At 43.2% G+C, this 16579-nt stretch overlaps 1 protein-coding gene and 1 long non-coding RNA gene across 2 annotated transcripts; both read left to right on the forward strand.

The window, feature by feature from the left end:
- Nucleotides 1-166: 166 nt before the first annotated feature.
- LOC133905135 (uncharacterized) lies at nucleotides 167-1913 on the forward strand. Its single transcript, XR_009907570.1, has 2 exons — nucleotides 167-580; nucleotides 954-1913. It is a non-coding gene; the product is annotated as an uncharacterized LOC133905135 (long non-coding RNA).
- Nucleotides 1914-3472: 1559 nt separating this feature from the next.
- On the forward strand, nucleotides 3473-16180 carry LOC133904566 (probable nucleolar protein 5-2). Its single transcript, XM_062346050.1, has 8 exons — nucleotides 3473-3539; nucleotides 3780-3895; nucleotides 4000-4085; nucleotides 4682-4844; nucleotides 4920-5096; nucleotides 5526-5738; nucleotides 14615-14704; nucleotides 15676-16180. Exons 1-8 carry the CDS (start codon nucleotides 3473-3475, stop codon nucleotides 15766-15768), a joined length of 1005 nt encoding a protein of 334 aa, XP_062202034.1. The 3' UTR covers nucleotides 15769-16180.
- The last annotated feature ends 399 nt before the right edge of the window (nucleotides 16181-16579 follow it).

A 16579-nucleotide genomic window follows, 5' to 3' on the forward strand; every position in this document is an offset into this window, starting at 1 on the left:
CGAGACGAACCCATTTTGCTATTCATATATCCGTTCCGGGTATTTTGTGACCCGTAGCGAGCCCAATAAATTTAGACCGTTCGTTGTTTTGAAAAAAAAAGAAAAGAAAGAAAGATAAGTACTGGGCCATCCAGACTCTTCGCTCACCTTCGCGTTCTCTCTCTCTCGCTCGTTTTTCTCTCTCACTCGCGACTCTCTCTCTCTGTGTAGTGCGCCGGCCCGTGCTGCGCGCCGGACCGTCGCCGTCGAGCCGGCCGCCGCCGCCGTGCACGCGCCGCCGTGCTGCGCGCCGTCGCGCCTGCCGTGCGCGCCGTGCGTTGCCGAGCTGCCGTCGTCGCTGCTGCTGCTGCCGCCGTGCGCCGCTCCGCGCCGGGCTGCTGCCGCAGTGCGCCGCTCCGCGCCGGACTGCCGCCGTCGGCTGCTGCTCTCCCTCTCTCTCTGTGTTCCGACGGGAAGCAGCTAGCCGGCCGAAGCAAGCAGCACGGGAGAAGAAAGCCAGGAAGAAGAAGAAAAAAAGGAAAAGTTGGAAATTTCGGATTTTCGTCGGATTCGTCGTCAATCTTTCGAAGGCGATCTTTCGGTAATTTTTGGACGATTGTGGTTTGATTTAAATAAAATCAATCAATTCCTGTCGTATTATTTCATGTGATCAATAGTCTGTTTCGTTTCAATAATTGTTATTGATTCGAAGATACGATATCCGAGTCGAAGTATTCTTTTCGTTCATCGGAGCAACGTCTAATTAGTGAGAGCTTTGGTTCGACTCTGAATTGGAAATAGTGTATTATTTCATGTGATACAGTTTTCTGTATAGTTTTCTGAAATATAGGCGTACCGGTGGCGTTGACGTTATTCTTTTTCGGGAATTGGCTTAGGTGCTTTTGGCGTATTAGCGTGTGTCCTCTTCTTTTTTGTCGTTGTGGCATCTTTGTATTAATGGTGTGTTTGTTCAGGTGGTGCGACCTCACGTCACGACTAGTGCTCGGCTTCATCGTCGGTAAAGGCAAGTGATTGTAGTGAATGGCTACGCTTTAACCTCTTACTGGATTGCCTACATTCCTTAATTACAATGCATTCATCTAATCTGAATAGCTGATGATGAGATGGTTACTATGTTGTTTACGTTTCTAGAAGTTTACTCGATGATGGATTTATGAAGTGCAGTAAGCACGATATGCCATTATGCAGTTGTTCATTATTGTTTAATGCAATGTTTTATTTCGAAGTCTCAAGCATATTCCGGGAGTTATGATAGTATGCTTGAAGCACGTCATACATATTCATCTCATGCATTGGAAGTTTGTCGCCGTCTTCTGGCCGCGACTGTACCGGTACAGTACCGTATGTTACCCGAGAAGGGGTACGGTGCACACCCTTACGTTGCCCGAGGAGGGGTAAGGGTGAGGAGAGCATGTCATGTGCATGGTTATGTCTTCTTATGAAATTCAATGGGTTATTTGCATCAAATCTTATTTCCTTTAATTAGCTTGTATATAGATATATATGCAGCTCTGAAGGCTTATACCAACCGAATGTTAAATGATTAATGTTATCGTTGGACTTGCTTAGTCATAATTGTTTCTCCTAGTGTTGGCGGTCTGTTTCATTACTAGTTTCTATTTAGAATTGTTAGCACATTCATCTGTGGCTAATAGCTTTTGCAAAGTACCTTTCACTTGCTGAGATTTTCGAATGTCACCCGTGCTTTCTTTCCAGGTCCCTTTTGAGGTGTCAATCGCTTGCGGGGTGGGTAGCTACACGTCGCCTGCACGTTTACCTTCTCTCTTGATGCCCTGTTAGATATTGTCTTTTGCTCTGTAATGTATATAATGAGTTTGATGGTGGTTCAGTTGTTTGGTCGAGGCTTGTACCTCGTTGCCAGGATCTTTATTTTGCTAGTGTGATATTCTATATCTGTTTTGTCTGGTGTTGTTGCCTGTTATACCTCCACTTTTAGGGGAGGTGCTGCTAAAATTTTTCCTTTAGCTTTCGGCAGATTTTGTAGGTTGGCCTAAGTGACCCTCCGGACTTGTTTTGGTCCCCGGGGTGTTACATTGGGTGCCTGCGGGGCGGGCGCGGAGGCATCGTCGGTGATCTCGCCCTCCTCCATGTCGTCCTCCTCCAGCTTGTGGCCCCAGGAACCCGCGGATGCAGGCCTCGTCTCGGTCTCCTCAGCCATGGCGGTGTCGTGGAGCAGAGACAATCGCGATTAGGTGGGTGGGTAGAAACGGGGCCGGTGCGATTAGTGGCGTGAAGGAGGGTCAAATGCAGGCTTTTCGCATGAAAGCACGCCAGCTCTGCGTGTGGACAAGCGTGGACAGGTGGGGCCGCCGCCCATACATGCTGTTAGATGAAAATTATGCAACAGATCAAATGCCACAAAATTGATTTGGGTAGATAATTGATAGGTGAGAATTTTTTTTGGAAAAACTCGTGCTTTATAGTATAGATGAAAGCACACCGTCTCCGCGTGTGGATGGACGTGGATGTGTGTGGACAGGTGGGGCTGCCGCCCATGCATGCTGTTGGATGGAAATTGTGCAACAGATCCAATGTCGTAAAATTGATTTGGGTAGATAATCAATGGGTGAGAAATATTTTTGGAAAAACTTGTGCTTTATAGTATAGAAAAGCATGCTGCCTCCGCGTGTGGACGTGCGTCGATGGGTGGAGCCACCGCCCATGCATGCTGCTGGATGGAAATTGTGCAACGGATCCAATGCCGCAAAATTGATTTGGATATATAATTGATGGGTGAGAAATATTTTTGAAAAAACTCGTGCTTTATAGTATAGAAGAAGAATAAATTCCGAAATTGGAATTCCTGCAAACTATACTCAAGCTTGAGCCTAATGGGCTGGGTTGCCTAGATACAGGTGCGAAACTTTCCTTCCAATCTCCCACAATAGGTCGTGACATCCCTGTCTGGACTCGTAGTAGGTTGGATAACTACTGATGCTCCGTATCAATACTATCTACTAATGGTGGTGGGATCCGCGAGCTCTTAGAGCCCCTGCTACTGCAGCTACTCTATTAGTGGCCCTAGGAATGTATATGTACCTATATACATATAGGTATGTATACATGTATATATATACTACATTTTTTTTTGGAATTCTATAAAAATATACAAATGAATATTAGTTATATTAATAAATTGACTGAAAAAATCTAAAATGCAAAGAAAAATATCTAAAACTCAAAAAATATGAAACAAACTTTTTAGTTAGTATTACTTTTACCTACATGTTAAAATTATGTATATGCATAAAAGTACTATTGTTTTCTCTATAATTAATTGAATGTGTTTAACATTAATGATTTCATAAATAAATATTAAAATATATAAAATTTATGAACCTAATTTTTTAAATCTTTTTTATCGTCCTCTATACAGCAAATCGAATTCGGGATCTGGACCTTTGCCCTCGATAGGAGGTGAAGGAGGAGGAGAAGGTGACCTTTGTACTCGATGGCGTCGCTGCTGGAGGAGGAGACGGCCTCGGAATCGGATGCGGGGAGTTGGAACGTCGGTCTAGGTGAGCTCCCGCCCCCCAAATCCAACCTCTATCGGCGTGTTAGGGTTCGGGGATTGGTGGAGCCCTGGATTATGGGAGGGCCGTTGTCTTCTCCGGAGCCGCGGGTCGGCACAAGGCGAAGGAGATTTGTAGTTAGGCTGCCTTGGCGGATCTGGTGGGGGCGAGGACCTTTAGCCTCTGATCCACCAACTGTATGCGTTTTAACTTGGTAATTCTGCTTGCTTGAATGCTGTTTGCCAGGTGCCAAGTTGGGGCATGGTGGAGAGATCTTCATCTTGGTGCTGTTTGAGACGCCCTCTGGCTTTGCAATTTTGGTTTATGATGGAGTCAAGCTCTTTCTACCAGGTGCCATCCAGGTACTTGTTTGATTATTCCACTTCCTTTGCTTTACTCATGTGCTTGTTTGCTCTTCTAGTCTTTGTCATCGACCTAATTTTTCTATATTCTCTATGCCGTGCAGGATATCTGGGCAGACTTCATCAAGGATTATATGACAAAACAAGTTAGCACTCCTCTCTTTCATTCTGATGATTGTTATTTCTTTATGTTGCTTGTTGCCAATTTAAACTGAGCAGCGATCTTGCATCATTCATGTTTGCCACTTTTATTTGTTCTTTGCATTGAATGAAGAAATATGAACACAAGCTCATTTGGTCATTAGCTGTTTACTAATTCCAAACCTAATTTTTTCTCCATAAAGTTGTTAGGAAAGCATGTAGCATGATCCTGTTACGCGTATCCATATGCATGCCCATAAACTATTTTCGTAAAATGTCACCATGGATGCAAAGAGATCTAAAGAATCGATTGGCACAGGTTGATACCTACGGGGTATTGGCATGCACCAAACTTTTGACTAGTAACTCCTAGCTAGGGATGATTGAGGCCTGACATGGTAATGGTACTACTACCAAAGAATGCCACTATGGTCTGTTTTCAACACACATTGCATTAGCTTAGCTCATCAACTTATTCTGAGTTACACTGCAATAAGCGAGGACTTGAACAGGCTATATCTTTACAATTAAGGCATATATAACTGAACTAGCCCCATGCAGTCATGATTCTGATAAGTGGCATGATATTTGACTAATTGTTTCTTTTCCCCTTAACATGCTTGTCATTGTTCATTTCTTTAATAGGCTATTTGGCTTAAAGATTTTCAAACTTGACAAGGCCAGCGCCATTAAGCTTGATACTGGTGTTGACAAAAAGCTTGCTTCGATGATCGAAAAGTGCATAAAACCTGGACAGAAACTAGCTGTTGGAAAACGTGAATACCAAGATATCATTGAAAAGAACTTGGTAAGTGTTACGCTCCCTTGTTTGCTTACGTATGTGAACAATTTTGAGCACCAATTTTTCTGCAGATTATTTCAGGGAATATCCTGCCTGTGTAATGAAGCTGTGATGGAGGTGATGTGGGGCCTGAAGAATCTTATGTGGTATTTAGTGCCTGATGAAAAATCAGAGCTGACTAAGGAGGATTGCCTCCCGATGAGTGAAGGAATGAAAATTGTCCTGAATCGCCATGGCTTTGATGTCAAACCAGACATGGTGAGCTCATCGCCTCCTTTCCCGACATGAAATGCTTTGTGCTTTATTGCACCCTATGCACTTAGGAGCCCTTAATTTTTACCCCCTCCGTGTGTAAATGTATGACGTCCTAGAATACGTGCAGTCTAAGTTTTCTAACTTTGACCATTGATTTAAGTAAAACAATTTTGGTTGGTCATATGCATGTAGTATCATTCGATTTGTCATGGAAAGTATTTTCATAATCAATATTTTCATAAATTTTTTATTACTTTTTTCATATAAAAAGTAGCGGTCAAAGTTGCATATTGGAGATCTGTCGATGTCCAAAATGTCATACATTTACGAACGGAGGCAGTACTGTCTTATTTGGATGCAATATTTTGACAGAAGTTTTTGCCTTTTGCATGTTTTTTCTATTAGTGATGTAGCAATGCTCCTTGTATCCAGGTTAATAAATGTATTGTTGAGGCGACAGGCATGGTGTACGAGTGTGATTTTTGTGTGGTCAAACATTCCGAATCGTTGCACGGTTCTGGTGAACACCTTAAGAAGATATCCGACATTAAATTTGAGGATTGGGATTTACTGAAACTTGCAACCGCTCTCATGATGGTATGTTACCCACATGGTGAAGTAATTGTAGCTGGCAATCCTCAAAAGGTAAATCATAATATTTTGCAAATGTGTTCTCAGCTTCTTGTTGTGTATTTGACGGAAACTTGTCATTCAAGTAATAATGGGCCAAAGTGTGTTTCTTTCAGTTGTTTGGAGATGACTATTCAAAGTTGGTGGAGGATGCACCTAAATATAAAGATATTGATTTAAATTAACAATTTCATACTAATCACACTAAAATGATTGGTCGAATGTACAAAGCTATAAACTGAATCTATTATAGGGCCATTAATTATTATTAATATAACTGATTAACCAGTATTAGTATGTATTATTAGTTTCTGATTTCCTCTTATATCTTGAAGGATTGTGATGAATATTGTAGAAAATTCAGAGGAGAAAATAGAACAAACATATGTATGGAACACGAACTAATCCAAAATAGTATAGTGTCAGACTAAATCACACTATTCTAAAATTAGTGCTTGCCAAAATCGAAGCCATAATTGTCTTGTACTAACATTTGCATCAGTTCTAGAGTTATATTAAGTACCAAATTGTAACATCTGGCAATGACAATAATAGGGAGGAAACACAACTCTATCTTATGTGAACGAATAGTAAATCAAGGAGGCGTGTGCGACATGCAAGCATGTGGAGTTATTGTTGGTAGACAATTATTCAAAATATGTCCTTGATTTCTCGAGCTGTATTCTTGCCCAGATCACACTTTCTGTTGCGGTCATCTCCACACTCTATATGTTCCCCATACAGGATTTGAATTTGTGCAAGCTTTAATATAGATGGATTCATTAGTTTCACATTTTATGTAATTAATCCATTTGTAAAGATACACATCACACTAAACTTGGAAAAGTTTCCATTTGAAACCTCCAATTAATCTAGAGTAGATGGTCAGATTCCAAATAGCTCCTCTACAGGAGTTGCCAAGCTGATGAGAGCTTTTAAGCACATATTAGTAAGAAAGAATTTTCTCTTATGCACTTTTCAGTTGCAAAGGTTTAGGATGATCACTATATTTTAACTGTATAAATTAGTATTGTTATTGGTTATGAACTGGATCTTTCACTGGTTACAATAATCACTACCTATAGGAAGAAGAACACACTAATTCAACTGGACATTATGCTGCACTCAATTGATAAATAGCGTTTGCTTCACATGGGTCTATAGGCAGGAGAATACAATTAAATTCGTAAAAAAAAAAACTAAAGGAAACAAAGTGACTCTTACAACAATCATTTGTTCCTACCTGAGATGAAAACCAGCAGAATGCCGAGGCATATATATGAGCTTGATTCCATCATTTTTACTATTAACGTATTGGATGTGATAATAACACTTTAAGCTTCTTACAGTGATTAATATATATGTAGATACTAGTTTTATTCTCTATACCTTTTGATGTACTACATAGCAAAGAAACATTGCATTTTTATGCTAGACTACTGCAGTTTCAGAGTATTGCTGAGAAGCTTTTAGGAAAGATCAGTGTAACAAGACCCAGCTCTTTCATTAGTGCCTACAACCGTCAATGGTGGCATCAAAGTCATACTAGTGCAAAAACACCAGATCATCTCACGTATTGATTACAAAAGTTTCTGGTTTTGTTTGTTCTGTGAGATATGCATATTACCCATACCTTCTAAACCTATATGCAGGTTCCAGGGCACTAACCACACTGCTCTTTACAAAAACATTTCACCAAAATGACTAAAAATCCATGGAGATAGAGGCTTTTCTCTACTGTGTACCAGTACTATAATAGTATTGCAGAGTCTACAACATTGAGCACTTATGGCAATGTAAATATAGGATTATGAGCAACTAACAACTTAGTTAAGATACTAAACAAAGCACCTTAAGGATCTTGGAGGTCCGCGTCCTTTTGGCGCTGCGCTTGCAGGTCCTCATCGCTGTCGAGGCTGGCCCTGGTGGGCTCATGCTTCTTCTGCTTGTGCATCTCCCGGGCGGCGCAAGAAATCCCCAGGCAGCACGGAGCCACCGAGCGAGCGACTCACTGGGCGGGGAAGCGGCCAAGCACCTCGCTGTACACCTCGAGCGCCCAAGGTCGGTGGAGGCCTGCAGGGCCCGAGCGCGTCACGTCCAGTCCTCAATGGCGAGGTACACCACGACCGTTAAGGCTGGTGTTGTCGCGCACCCGGGCTTTGCGACAAGGCTCCTCATGGACGGCACCATGCCGGACATGTGTTCGACAAGCTGACAGTTTCCATCCGCATGAACACGGTCAATGACCGCCATCCGCACTGAACACGTCCAGCTCCTCCTACAACTTCCCACCTTAACTCCACGTTTCCATGGCAACCGCCGAAAGAGGTTATCCCCTTAACACTACAAAAAGGTTCTGCCTTTTCCTTTCATTTGCTGCTATTAACCTCTCTCATCCTCATACGCCTCCCACCACCCCCACGCGGAGGCGATATCGAGGCGGCGCGCCGACGCCGCCCTCCTCGGCGTTGCACCTCCTCCCTTGAACCTCGGCCCGACCGCATCCCCCTCCAGGGTCCGGGAGGCGCAGACCTCCTCGGTCGCGGGGATAGAAGGTATGGCGAACTCTGCAGCCACGATCGCGCTGCGCTCAGTGCTGCGGCATCTCCCTCTTCTCCTTCTCTGCATGTCACCGGTGTGCCCCTCTCTGTCGCAGCAACCTTCCTCCCAGCAAGGCCCCGTGCCGTCCTTCATCTTCGGCTGGCTCGGCCACAAGTCGGCATTTCGGGTCGGCGACATGCACCAGCATTTTCTCATCGTTGTCCTTCTCGGTGTCAGTGAACGGTAAGAAATGCAACAACTCCTGTATCACTGACGTTGCCACGCACCTCGGTGGCGACCCTGCTGCCTGGAACATCACCTTCGTTCCCCTTCGTACCAGGGACTTCGTGGCGCTCGTCGTGGAGGAGCGGTTCGGCGTCGGCCACTCGTCGCTCACGTTCACGGTCACCGAGGCCGGCGTGCACCCATCTGCGTCCCGGGTGTCTTGGATGTTCTACAGCAGGTACGTCGCGAGGTCGAAGGCGTTCGTGTCGGCCTCCCCCAGGGACGCCTTCGGCAACGGCATCGCGCGCAGCGATGAGACTGGCTACTTCATGGTGTCAGGCTCTTATGTAAACGGGTTGGCCGTGGAGTTCTTGGATTTCTAGTACAATGGATGGACAGAAGATGGATGCCTCAGTCTTGAGTTCGAGCCAACTGTTGCATGGGACTTCTTGGTGCATGTTTATGGGGATAACATGGAGCTTCATGATTCGCCGCTGCTGCTGACAGTGAATCCAGGTTAGAGAATACTTGAATACTCAAAATAGCTTTTGAAACTAAATACATTTGGCAAATCTAATGTGGGAACAGAACAAATTACCTGATATAACAGATACCCGATGTTCAACATACATGGCTCAAATGATATGAAATATTTCAAAAGCTATTTTGAGTATTCAAGTATTCTCTAACATGGATTCACTGTCAGCAGCAGCGGCGAATCACGAAGCTCCATGTTATCCCCATAAACATGCACCAAGAAGTCCCATGCAACAGTTGGCTCGAACTCAAGACTAAGGCGTCCATCTTCTGTCCATCCATTGTACTGGAAATGCAAGAACTTCACGGCCGACCCGTTTACATAAGAGCCTGACACCCTGAAGTAGCCAGTCTCGTCACTACGCGCGATGTCGTTGCTGAAGGCGTCCCTTAGGGAGACCGACACGAACGCCTTCGACCCCGTGACGTGCCCGCTGCAGAACATTGAGGACACCCGGGACACGGACGGGTGCACGCCGGCCTCGGTGACCGTGAACGTGAGCGACGAGTGGCCGACGCCGAACCGCTCCTCCGCGACGAGCGCCACGAAGTCCCCGGCACGAAGGGGAACGAAGGTGATGTTCCAGGCGGCAGGGTCGCCGCCGAGGTGCATGGCGATGTCGGTGATATAGGAGTTGTTGCCCTTCTTATCGTTCACTGACACCATGGCACTAATGAAAGAGTTGGGTCTTGTTACACTGATCTTTCCTAGAAGCTTCTCAGCAATACCCTGAAACTGCAGTAGTCTAGCATGAAAATGCAATGTTTCTTTGCTATGTAGTACATCAAAAGGCATAGAGAATGAAACTAGTATCTACATATATATTAATCACTGTAAGCAGCTTAAAGTGTTATTATCACATCCAATACGTTAATAGTAAAAATGATGGAATCAAGCTCATATATATGCCTCGGTAATCTGCTGGTTTTCATCTCAATTAGGAACAAATGATTGTTGTAAGAGTCACTTTGTTTCCTTCAGTTTTTTTTTGTTGTGAATTTAATTGTGTTCTCCTGCCTATAGACCCATGTGAAGCAAAAGCTATTTATCAATTGAGTGCAGCATAATGTCCAGTTGAATTAGTGTGTTCTTCTTCCTATAGGTAGTGATTATTGTAACCAGTGGAAGATCCAGTTGATGACCAATAACAATACTAATTTATACAGTTAAAATATAGTGATCATCCTAATTGAGTTAAGGTGGGAAGTTGTAGGAGGAGCTGGACGTGTTCAGTGCAGATGGCGGTCATTGACCGTGTTCATGCGGATGGAAACTGTCAGCTTGTCGAACACATGTCCGGCATGGTGCCGTCCATGAGGAGCCTTGTCGCAAAGCCCGGGTGCGCGACAACACCAGCCTTAACGGTCGTGGTGTACCTCGCCATTGAGGACTGGACGTGACGCGCTCGGGCCCTGCAGGCCTCCACCGACCTTGGGCGCTCGAGGTGTACAGCGAGGTGCTTGGCCGCTTCCCCGCCCAGTGAGTCGCTCGCTCGGTGGCTCCGTGCTGCCTGGGGATTTCTTGCGCCGCCCGGGAGATGCACAAGCAGAAGAAGCATGAGCCCACCAGGGCCAGCCTCGACAGCGACGAGGACCTGCAAGCGCAGCGCCAAAAGGATGCGGACCTCCAAGATCCTTAAGGTGCTTTGTTTAGTATCTTAACTAAGTTGTTAGTTGCTCATAATCCTATATTTACATTGCCATAAGTGCTCAATGTTGTAGACTCTACAATACTATTATAGTACTGGTACACAGTAGAGAAAAGCCTCTATCTCCATGGATTTTTAGTCATTTTGGTGAAATGTTTTTGTAAAGAGCAGTGTGGTTAGTGCCCTGGAACCTGCATATAGGTTTAGAAGGTATGGGTAATATGCATATCTCACAGAACAAACAAAACCAGAAACTTTTGTAATCAATACGTGAGATGATCTGGTGTTTTTGCACTAGTATGACTTTGATGCCACCATTGACGGTTGTAGGCACTAATGAAAGAGCTGGGTCTTGTTACACTGATCTTTCCTAAAAGCTTCTCAGCAATACTCTGAAACTGCAGTAGTCTAGCATAAAAATGCAATGTTTCTTTGCTATGTAGTACATCAAAAGGTATAGAGAATGAAACTAGTATCTACATATATATTAATCACTGTAAGAAGCTTAAAGTGTTATTATCACATCCAATACGTTAATAGTAAAAATGATGGAATCAAGCTCATATATATGCCTCGGCATTCTGCTGGTTTTCATCTCAGGTAGGAACAAATGATTGTTGTAAGAGTCACTTTGTTTTCTTTAGTTTTTTTTTTTACGAATTTAATTGTATTCTCCTGCCTATAGATCCATGTGAAGCAAACGCTATTTATCAATTGAGTGCAGCATAATGTCCAGTTGAATTAGTGTGTTCTTCTTCCTATAGGTAGTGATTATTATAACCAGTGGAAGATCCAGTTGATGACCAATAACAATACTAATTTATACAGTTAAAATATAGTGATCATCCTAAACCTTTGAAAACTGAAAAGTGCATAAGAGAAAATTCTTTCTTACTAATATGTGCTTAGAAGCTCTCATCAGCTTGGCAACTCCTGCAGAGAAGCTATTTGGAATATGACCATCTACTCTGGATTAATTGGAGGTTTCAAATGGAAACTTTTCCAGGTTTAGTGTGATGTGTATCTTTACAAATGGATTAATTACATAAAATGTGAAACTAATGAATCCGTCTATCTTAAAGCTTGCACAAATTCAAATCCTATATGGGGAACATACAGAGTGTGGAGATGACCGCAGCAGAAAGTGTGATCTGGGCAAGAATACAGCTCGAGAAATCAAGGATAGATGTTTGAATAATTGTCTACCAACAATAACTGCCACCTGAATTCTTTCTTATGCATATATGACCAACAATAACTCCACATGCTTGCATGTCGCACACACCTCCTTGATTTACTATTCGTTCACATAAGATAGAGTTGTGTTTCCTCCCTGCTATTGTCATTGCCAGATGTTACAATTTGGTACTTAACTAGAAAATATGGCTCGGCGTTCCCTCGCCTGATAACCCGCATTATGTCTGTCAACATGGAACTCAGGTATGTTGATCCAATAGAAATGGGAAAGTAGTTAACAATTGTTCACTATTTACTCATATCAGAATACATTGCTAGCGTCACTCGAGTTTTCAGGTTCTCTTTTCTTTTACATGCTATTGCCAGATTTAGTAATAACTTCTTGTATGTATATGTGAGAAGAGAAGTTCGATTGAATATAACCAAAATACTGTAAGCAGGAGATCCCTCTGCTGACCATAATACCATGAACAAAACAATATTTGAACAGAGTCATGGAACGATCTAAGTTCCTGTGTGTGTGTGCTCTCAGTCTTTGAGTAATAAGCTGATCAACACATGCATATATTAAAGTGGTGTCGCTAAGCAGGTGGATACCAGATCATCAGACACAGTTATGAAGCTCAAAGAGAAGGGGGCATCAAGGAACAGTAAGGTTCCCAGTACTGATGGATAAATTAATTAGAGGCCAAAAAGATATTAGAGTAGATAAGCATATTGTTCACATAGGTAATAATACATAGATGAAACTATATAGAACGTTGTTTAAAATGATGAGATAGTAGTGATCAAGGACCACTTCTCCATTCTGAAATGGTGGAAAGAAAGAAACTACTTCAAGGATTTAGCATTATTTCCAAGTTCAAAAGCACTGAGAATTTCAGGGATCTCAATTTTGTACTTTCACCAATGAACAGGAGGTTAAAGCAATTGTTGATATTTAGCACTGGGATCAACAACCTGAAAGCTTAAAATAGAGGATTGCTTGTCACCAACATCCCACAAGTGTTTAATGCTCAGCAATGTAATGAAGTTTGTAAGAAATTAATGCAAAATATGATGCTATGAATGCAGTAAATCATTTGTTCAAGTACGTGAGTTAGACCATAAGGCCAACTCCAGCGGAAGTTATCCAGTGCTACAGTACCCCGTAAAGTACTGTAGCATTGGAAATCGATCTCCAGCAGATACCCATCCGGCGCTACAGTGCCGCACAGTACTGTTTACAGGTTGCGGAGAGAGAGTACGGGTCTGTGTAGCAGTACTGTTCATAGTGGCGGACAGTGGTTCCAGAGGGGAGTAACACTGTAGCAGTACTGTTCATATAGGCTGACAGCGGGACCGGAGAGAGAAAAGGAGTAGTAGAAGGTAGGAAATATAGTACCTGCTGGAGATGAAAAAATAAGGGATGTTGTAATAGCATTTTTTAGGATGAAAATTTGAGGTAGCTGCTGGAGATGGACTAAGTGTTTACGAATAGCATTGTTAGTTACCATAATAAAGGCTAGTTCACCAGTAAATTAGATGTCCTCCAAACTGCTTGAATTACTGTTGAAGTTGCTACAGCTATAAGAAACAGCACCATATATAGTAGAAAACTGTAATATAGGTAGTGAAATAATTGTTGTGGTCTGGTGCTTCATAAAATTTTACATATAATCTAAGAGCTAAAACCTGTAACACTTTCAAAGGGCATAGACTGAGATCACTAAACGTGACTATAAAAGGCAACCTTGTTTAATTTTTGTGGTCTGGTGCTTCATAACGTATTACATATAATCCAAGAGCTAAAACCTACAACACTTTCAAAGGGCATAGACTGAGAGCGACATAGCTTCCTTTGCAAGAACAAATTCAGTCCTCTCCACACCCATAAAAATAGAGTAGTGAAATCTAATTGTAGTGGTAGGTTCAATATGCATTTGCCAAGTGACTACCGCACACGCAGCGCGCTTCTCTCTCATAGCCTCTTATTTCGATACCATACAAATTTAATATTACGTTGAAGGAGTACTGATTACGCTGTTGTATGAACACACTTGTCCATGAAAAGTCAATGATTTATTGGACCTAGGTTTTGGTTTCTGACAGATTGGTTAGTGACTTAGTTAAGGAGAACAATGAGAGGCATGCCAAGAAGGATAACAATGTCACAAAGTTCCCACTAAGTCACTCAAAAATAATCGTCGTGAAGAACCGCAAGGAAGCATTGTTCACCCCCAGACCATCAGTTGCATGCTAAACTTTATCTTTACTGTGGCCTCATGTATAGACCATGGTCCATGAATGCATTTTATTTTCTTAGTCATTATTCGAGTGTCCTCTAATCAACTCAAACTGTCATATTTCACTACAAACAATACTGGCACTCAAAAGGAAATAGTATTAAATGTGATTTCGTTTTATTTTGTAAGTAGTACATTAACTATAGTCAGTATTGAGCAGCCGTAACTAAACATCAGAAACTACTATGACTTATGCACTACTGGTAGGTAATACCTCTAGATCAGCTGAAGTACATGGTAACCATAGTTCGCACCATGATAATCCTTGCAAAGGGAAGTACGGTTATCGTAGCAGCGAAATCTCTTCGTGGCAAGATGCTCTTTGGTCTTCTTCCAATAATGGTAAAACTGAAGGGATAAAAGTCGCATGATTTTCAGTTCATCCCTGGTCATCAACCATCGCTCATTACTGTTATAAGACTTGGACAATGTCAGAGATACACCGTGAACATTGCAGATGATATCGTCAGATCAGCTCCTACATCAGTACCATATTAAGGATGAGTTGTGCTTCAAAACTCACTACCTGCATAAAAATCACCATAAGGTAAATCTTTTTTTTGTTGCATAAAAAATAGAGCAAGTCATAGTTTTCAGACACCAATCTTTGATTCTTGGATGCTCACCTTAGCTTGTCGATATAGGTACCATTCCCCCTTGATGTATCACTCACATCAAATGAAATTAAGTATTCAGAGCATTGGGCCTACAGTATTTGCTTGTAGCAAGTAGGAATGTCCATCATCAGCTAATGTTATTAGAAAAACATTGCTCCGTCTACTGTGCGCACATGTTAGGTAGGAAAAATTAGACATGTTGTAACAGTTATATGCTATTGGCACAGCTAATTAAAATGGAATTTTCATGTTGTTCTTGTTTTCTTGGTATAGCTTACCAATCATGGTCAACACTGTTCTTAGTGGCACCTGCAGAATGAAAATAATATCAGCTTGCAAATAGAAATATGAACAAAGTTGAAGTATACTTTGTTCAATTTTATAGGATTAAAGCATTTCAGCCTGTATTAAAGAATGACAACATTTTCCACAATTATAATCAGAAAGCAACATAACCAAAGTATAATTGGCTCTATGGTAATTTATACACTATCTAAAAGGTCAGAAAGCAGGAAAAATAAGACCTATGGTCTCTGGTAACATGTATATTATATTATTGGCAAGGCTTATCAAATATGGAACTTTCATATTGATTTATTCCAGGATCTTTTGTGGGCACACAATTGCTACCAAGAGGACTCATCCTGTAGATCCCCTTGAAAATAATCTTTGACAAGGGGAAAGCATTTTAGTAAGTTGTTTGATCAGATCCTTTTGTTCTGGGATAAGTAGCCTAGGCATTTCCTCTCATAGCTGGCATTGTCTCAAACACCTTAGGGGCAAGACAGATATGAGTTATTTGTGTGCAGCTAATAGTCACAACAGAAGAAGAAATCGATGACTACATAGACAAAATCATCTAACACATCTTATCATTCTTCTTTTGTTGTTGCGAATGAAGGCTAGAACATTCACGGAGATAAAGAAAAGATGGACAGTTGGCTCACCTAGATTGGTACCAAGAGTCATGTCGTCCTTTTCCAATTCGCATTAATGGCGACTGAGCGGCTAGAGGGAGGTGGAGGTGGAGTGAGGTGGTGCACCACGGCACAGTTAGAGAGTGCAGCTGCGGAGAAAAAGGCACACCTCGTTCAGCGCTCCACCCCTAAGCGCCTCCATGTCCTCCGGCCGCTTGCCGTTGTCTCTTCCTCATCTGCCTGTGTTGCCACAGGCCATCTGCTCGCTCTAGACATGGCTGCTGTGCCTCCATGTCCTCCGGCTGCTGCCTTGCGTGGGGAAGCCATGATCAGGACCCTGGCTTCCGTCATCCGCCGCTGCTGTGGGTTCTGCTTGGATTCGCCATGCGTTGTGCGCCCTCTCCAGCGATGGCGGCAGGGGAAGCGGAGGCGACTTGCAACAGGCAGCTGATGCAAGCGGCATGGTTTGGATCGATGGAGGCGGCGGAGGGGTGTGGAGATGCGTGGGCAGGTGGCGGCGCGTGGCAGTTGCTGGAAGCTCGCGAGAAGGGAGCGTCAGAAGAAGCAGACCAGAGGAGGTCAAGGCAGCATATGCGCACGAGGGAGAAGTAGCGGGGCGGGAGAGGCTGGCAGCGACGGAGACGGCCATCGCCCTTCAAGGAGAACACAATACAGGTGGATAGCGGCCATCGTGCGAACTGACGCGGATACCGCCAGCGCAGGGGAGCCCAGAAGAGGTGCGCGGCGCGGAAGACGATTGGAGCACAGTGCCGCCTCCGCTATTCACGCCCGCTTTCTTCGACTCCATGCTCCATTGAATCGAGGCTCGTACGAGGTTGCGCATCATCGGCACAGGGAGCGCGGGGTGTAGCAAGGGACAATGAGGTG

The sequence above is a fragment of the Phragmites australis genome, chromosome 22, assembly GCF_958298935.1.
Source record: "Phragmites australis chromosome 22, lpPhrAust1.1, whole genome shotgun sequence".
Lineage (NCBI taxonomy): Eukaryota > Viridiplantae > Streptophyta > Magnoliopsida > Poales > Poaceae > Phragmites > Phragmites australis.

Coding starts and splice junctions, on each gene's coding strand:
- LOC133904566 (XM_062346050.1), top strand. CDS start 3,473: ATGGCGTCGCTGCTGGAGGAGGAGACGGCCTCGGAATCGGATGCGGGG. Junction 3,540..3,779: donor GAGTTGGAACGTCGGTCTAG/GTGAGCTCCCGC, acceptor GCTGTTTGCCAG/GTGCCAAGTTGGGGCATGGT. Junction 4,086..4,681: donor GATGATTGTTATTTCTTTAT/GTTGCTTGTTGC, acceptor TTTCTTTAATAG/GCTATTTGGCTTAAAGATTT.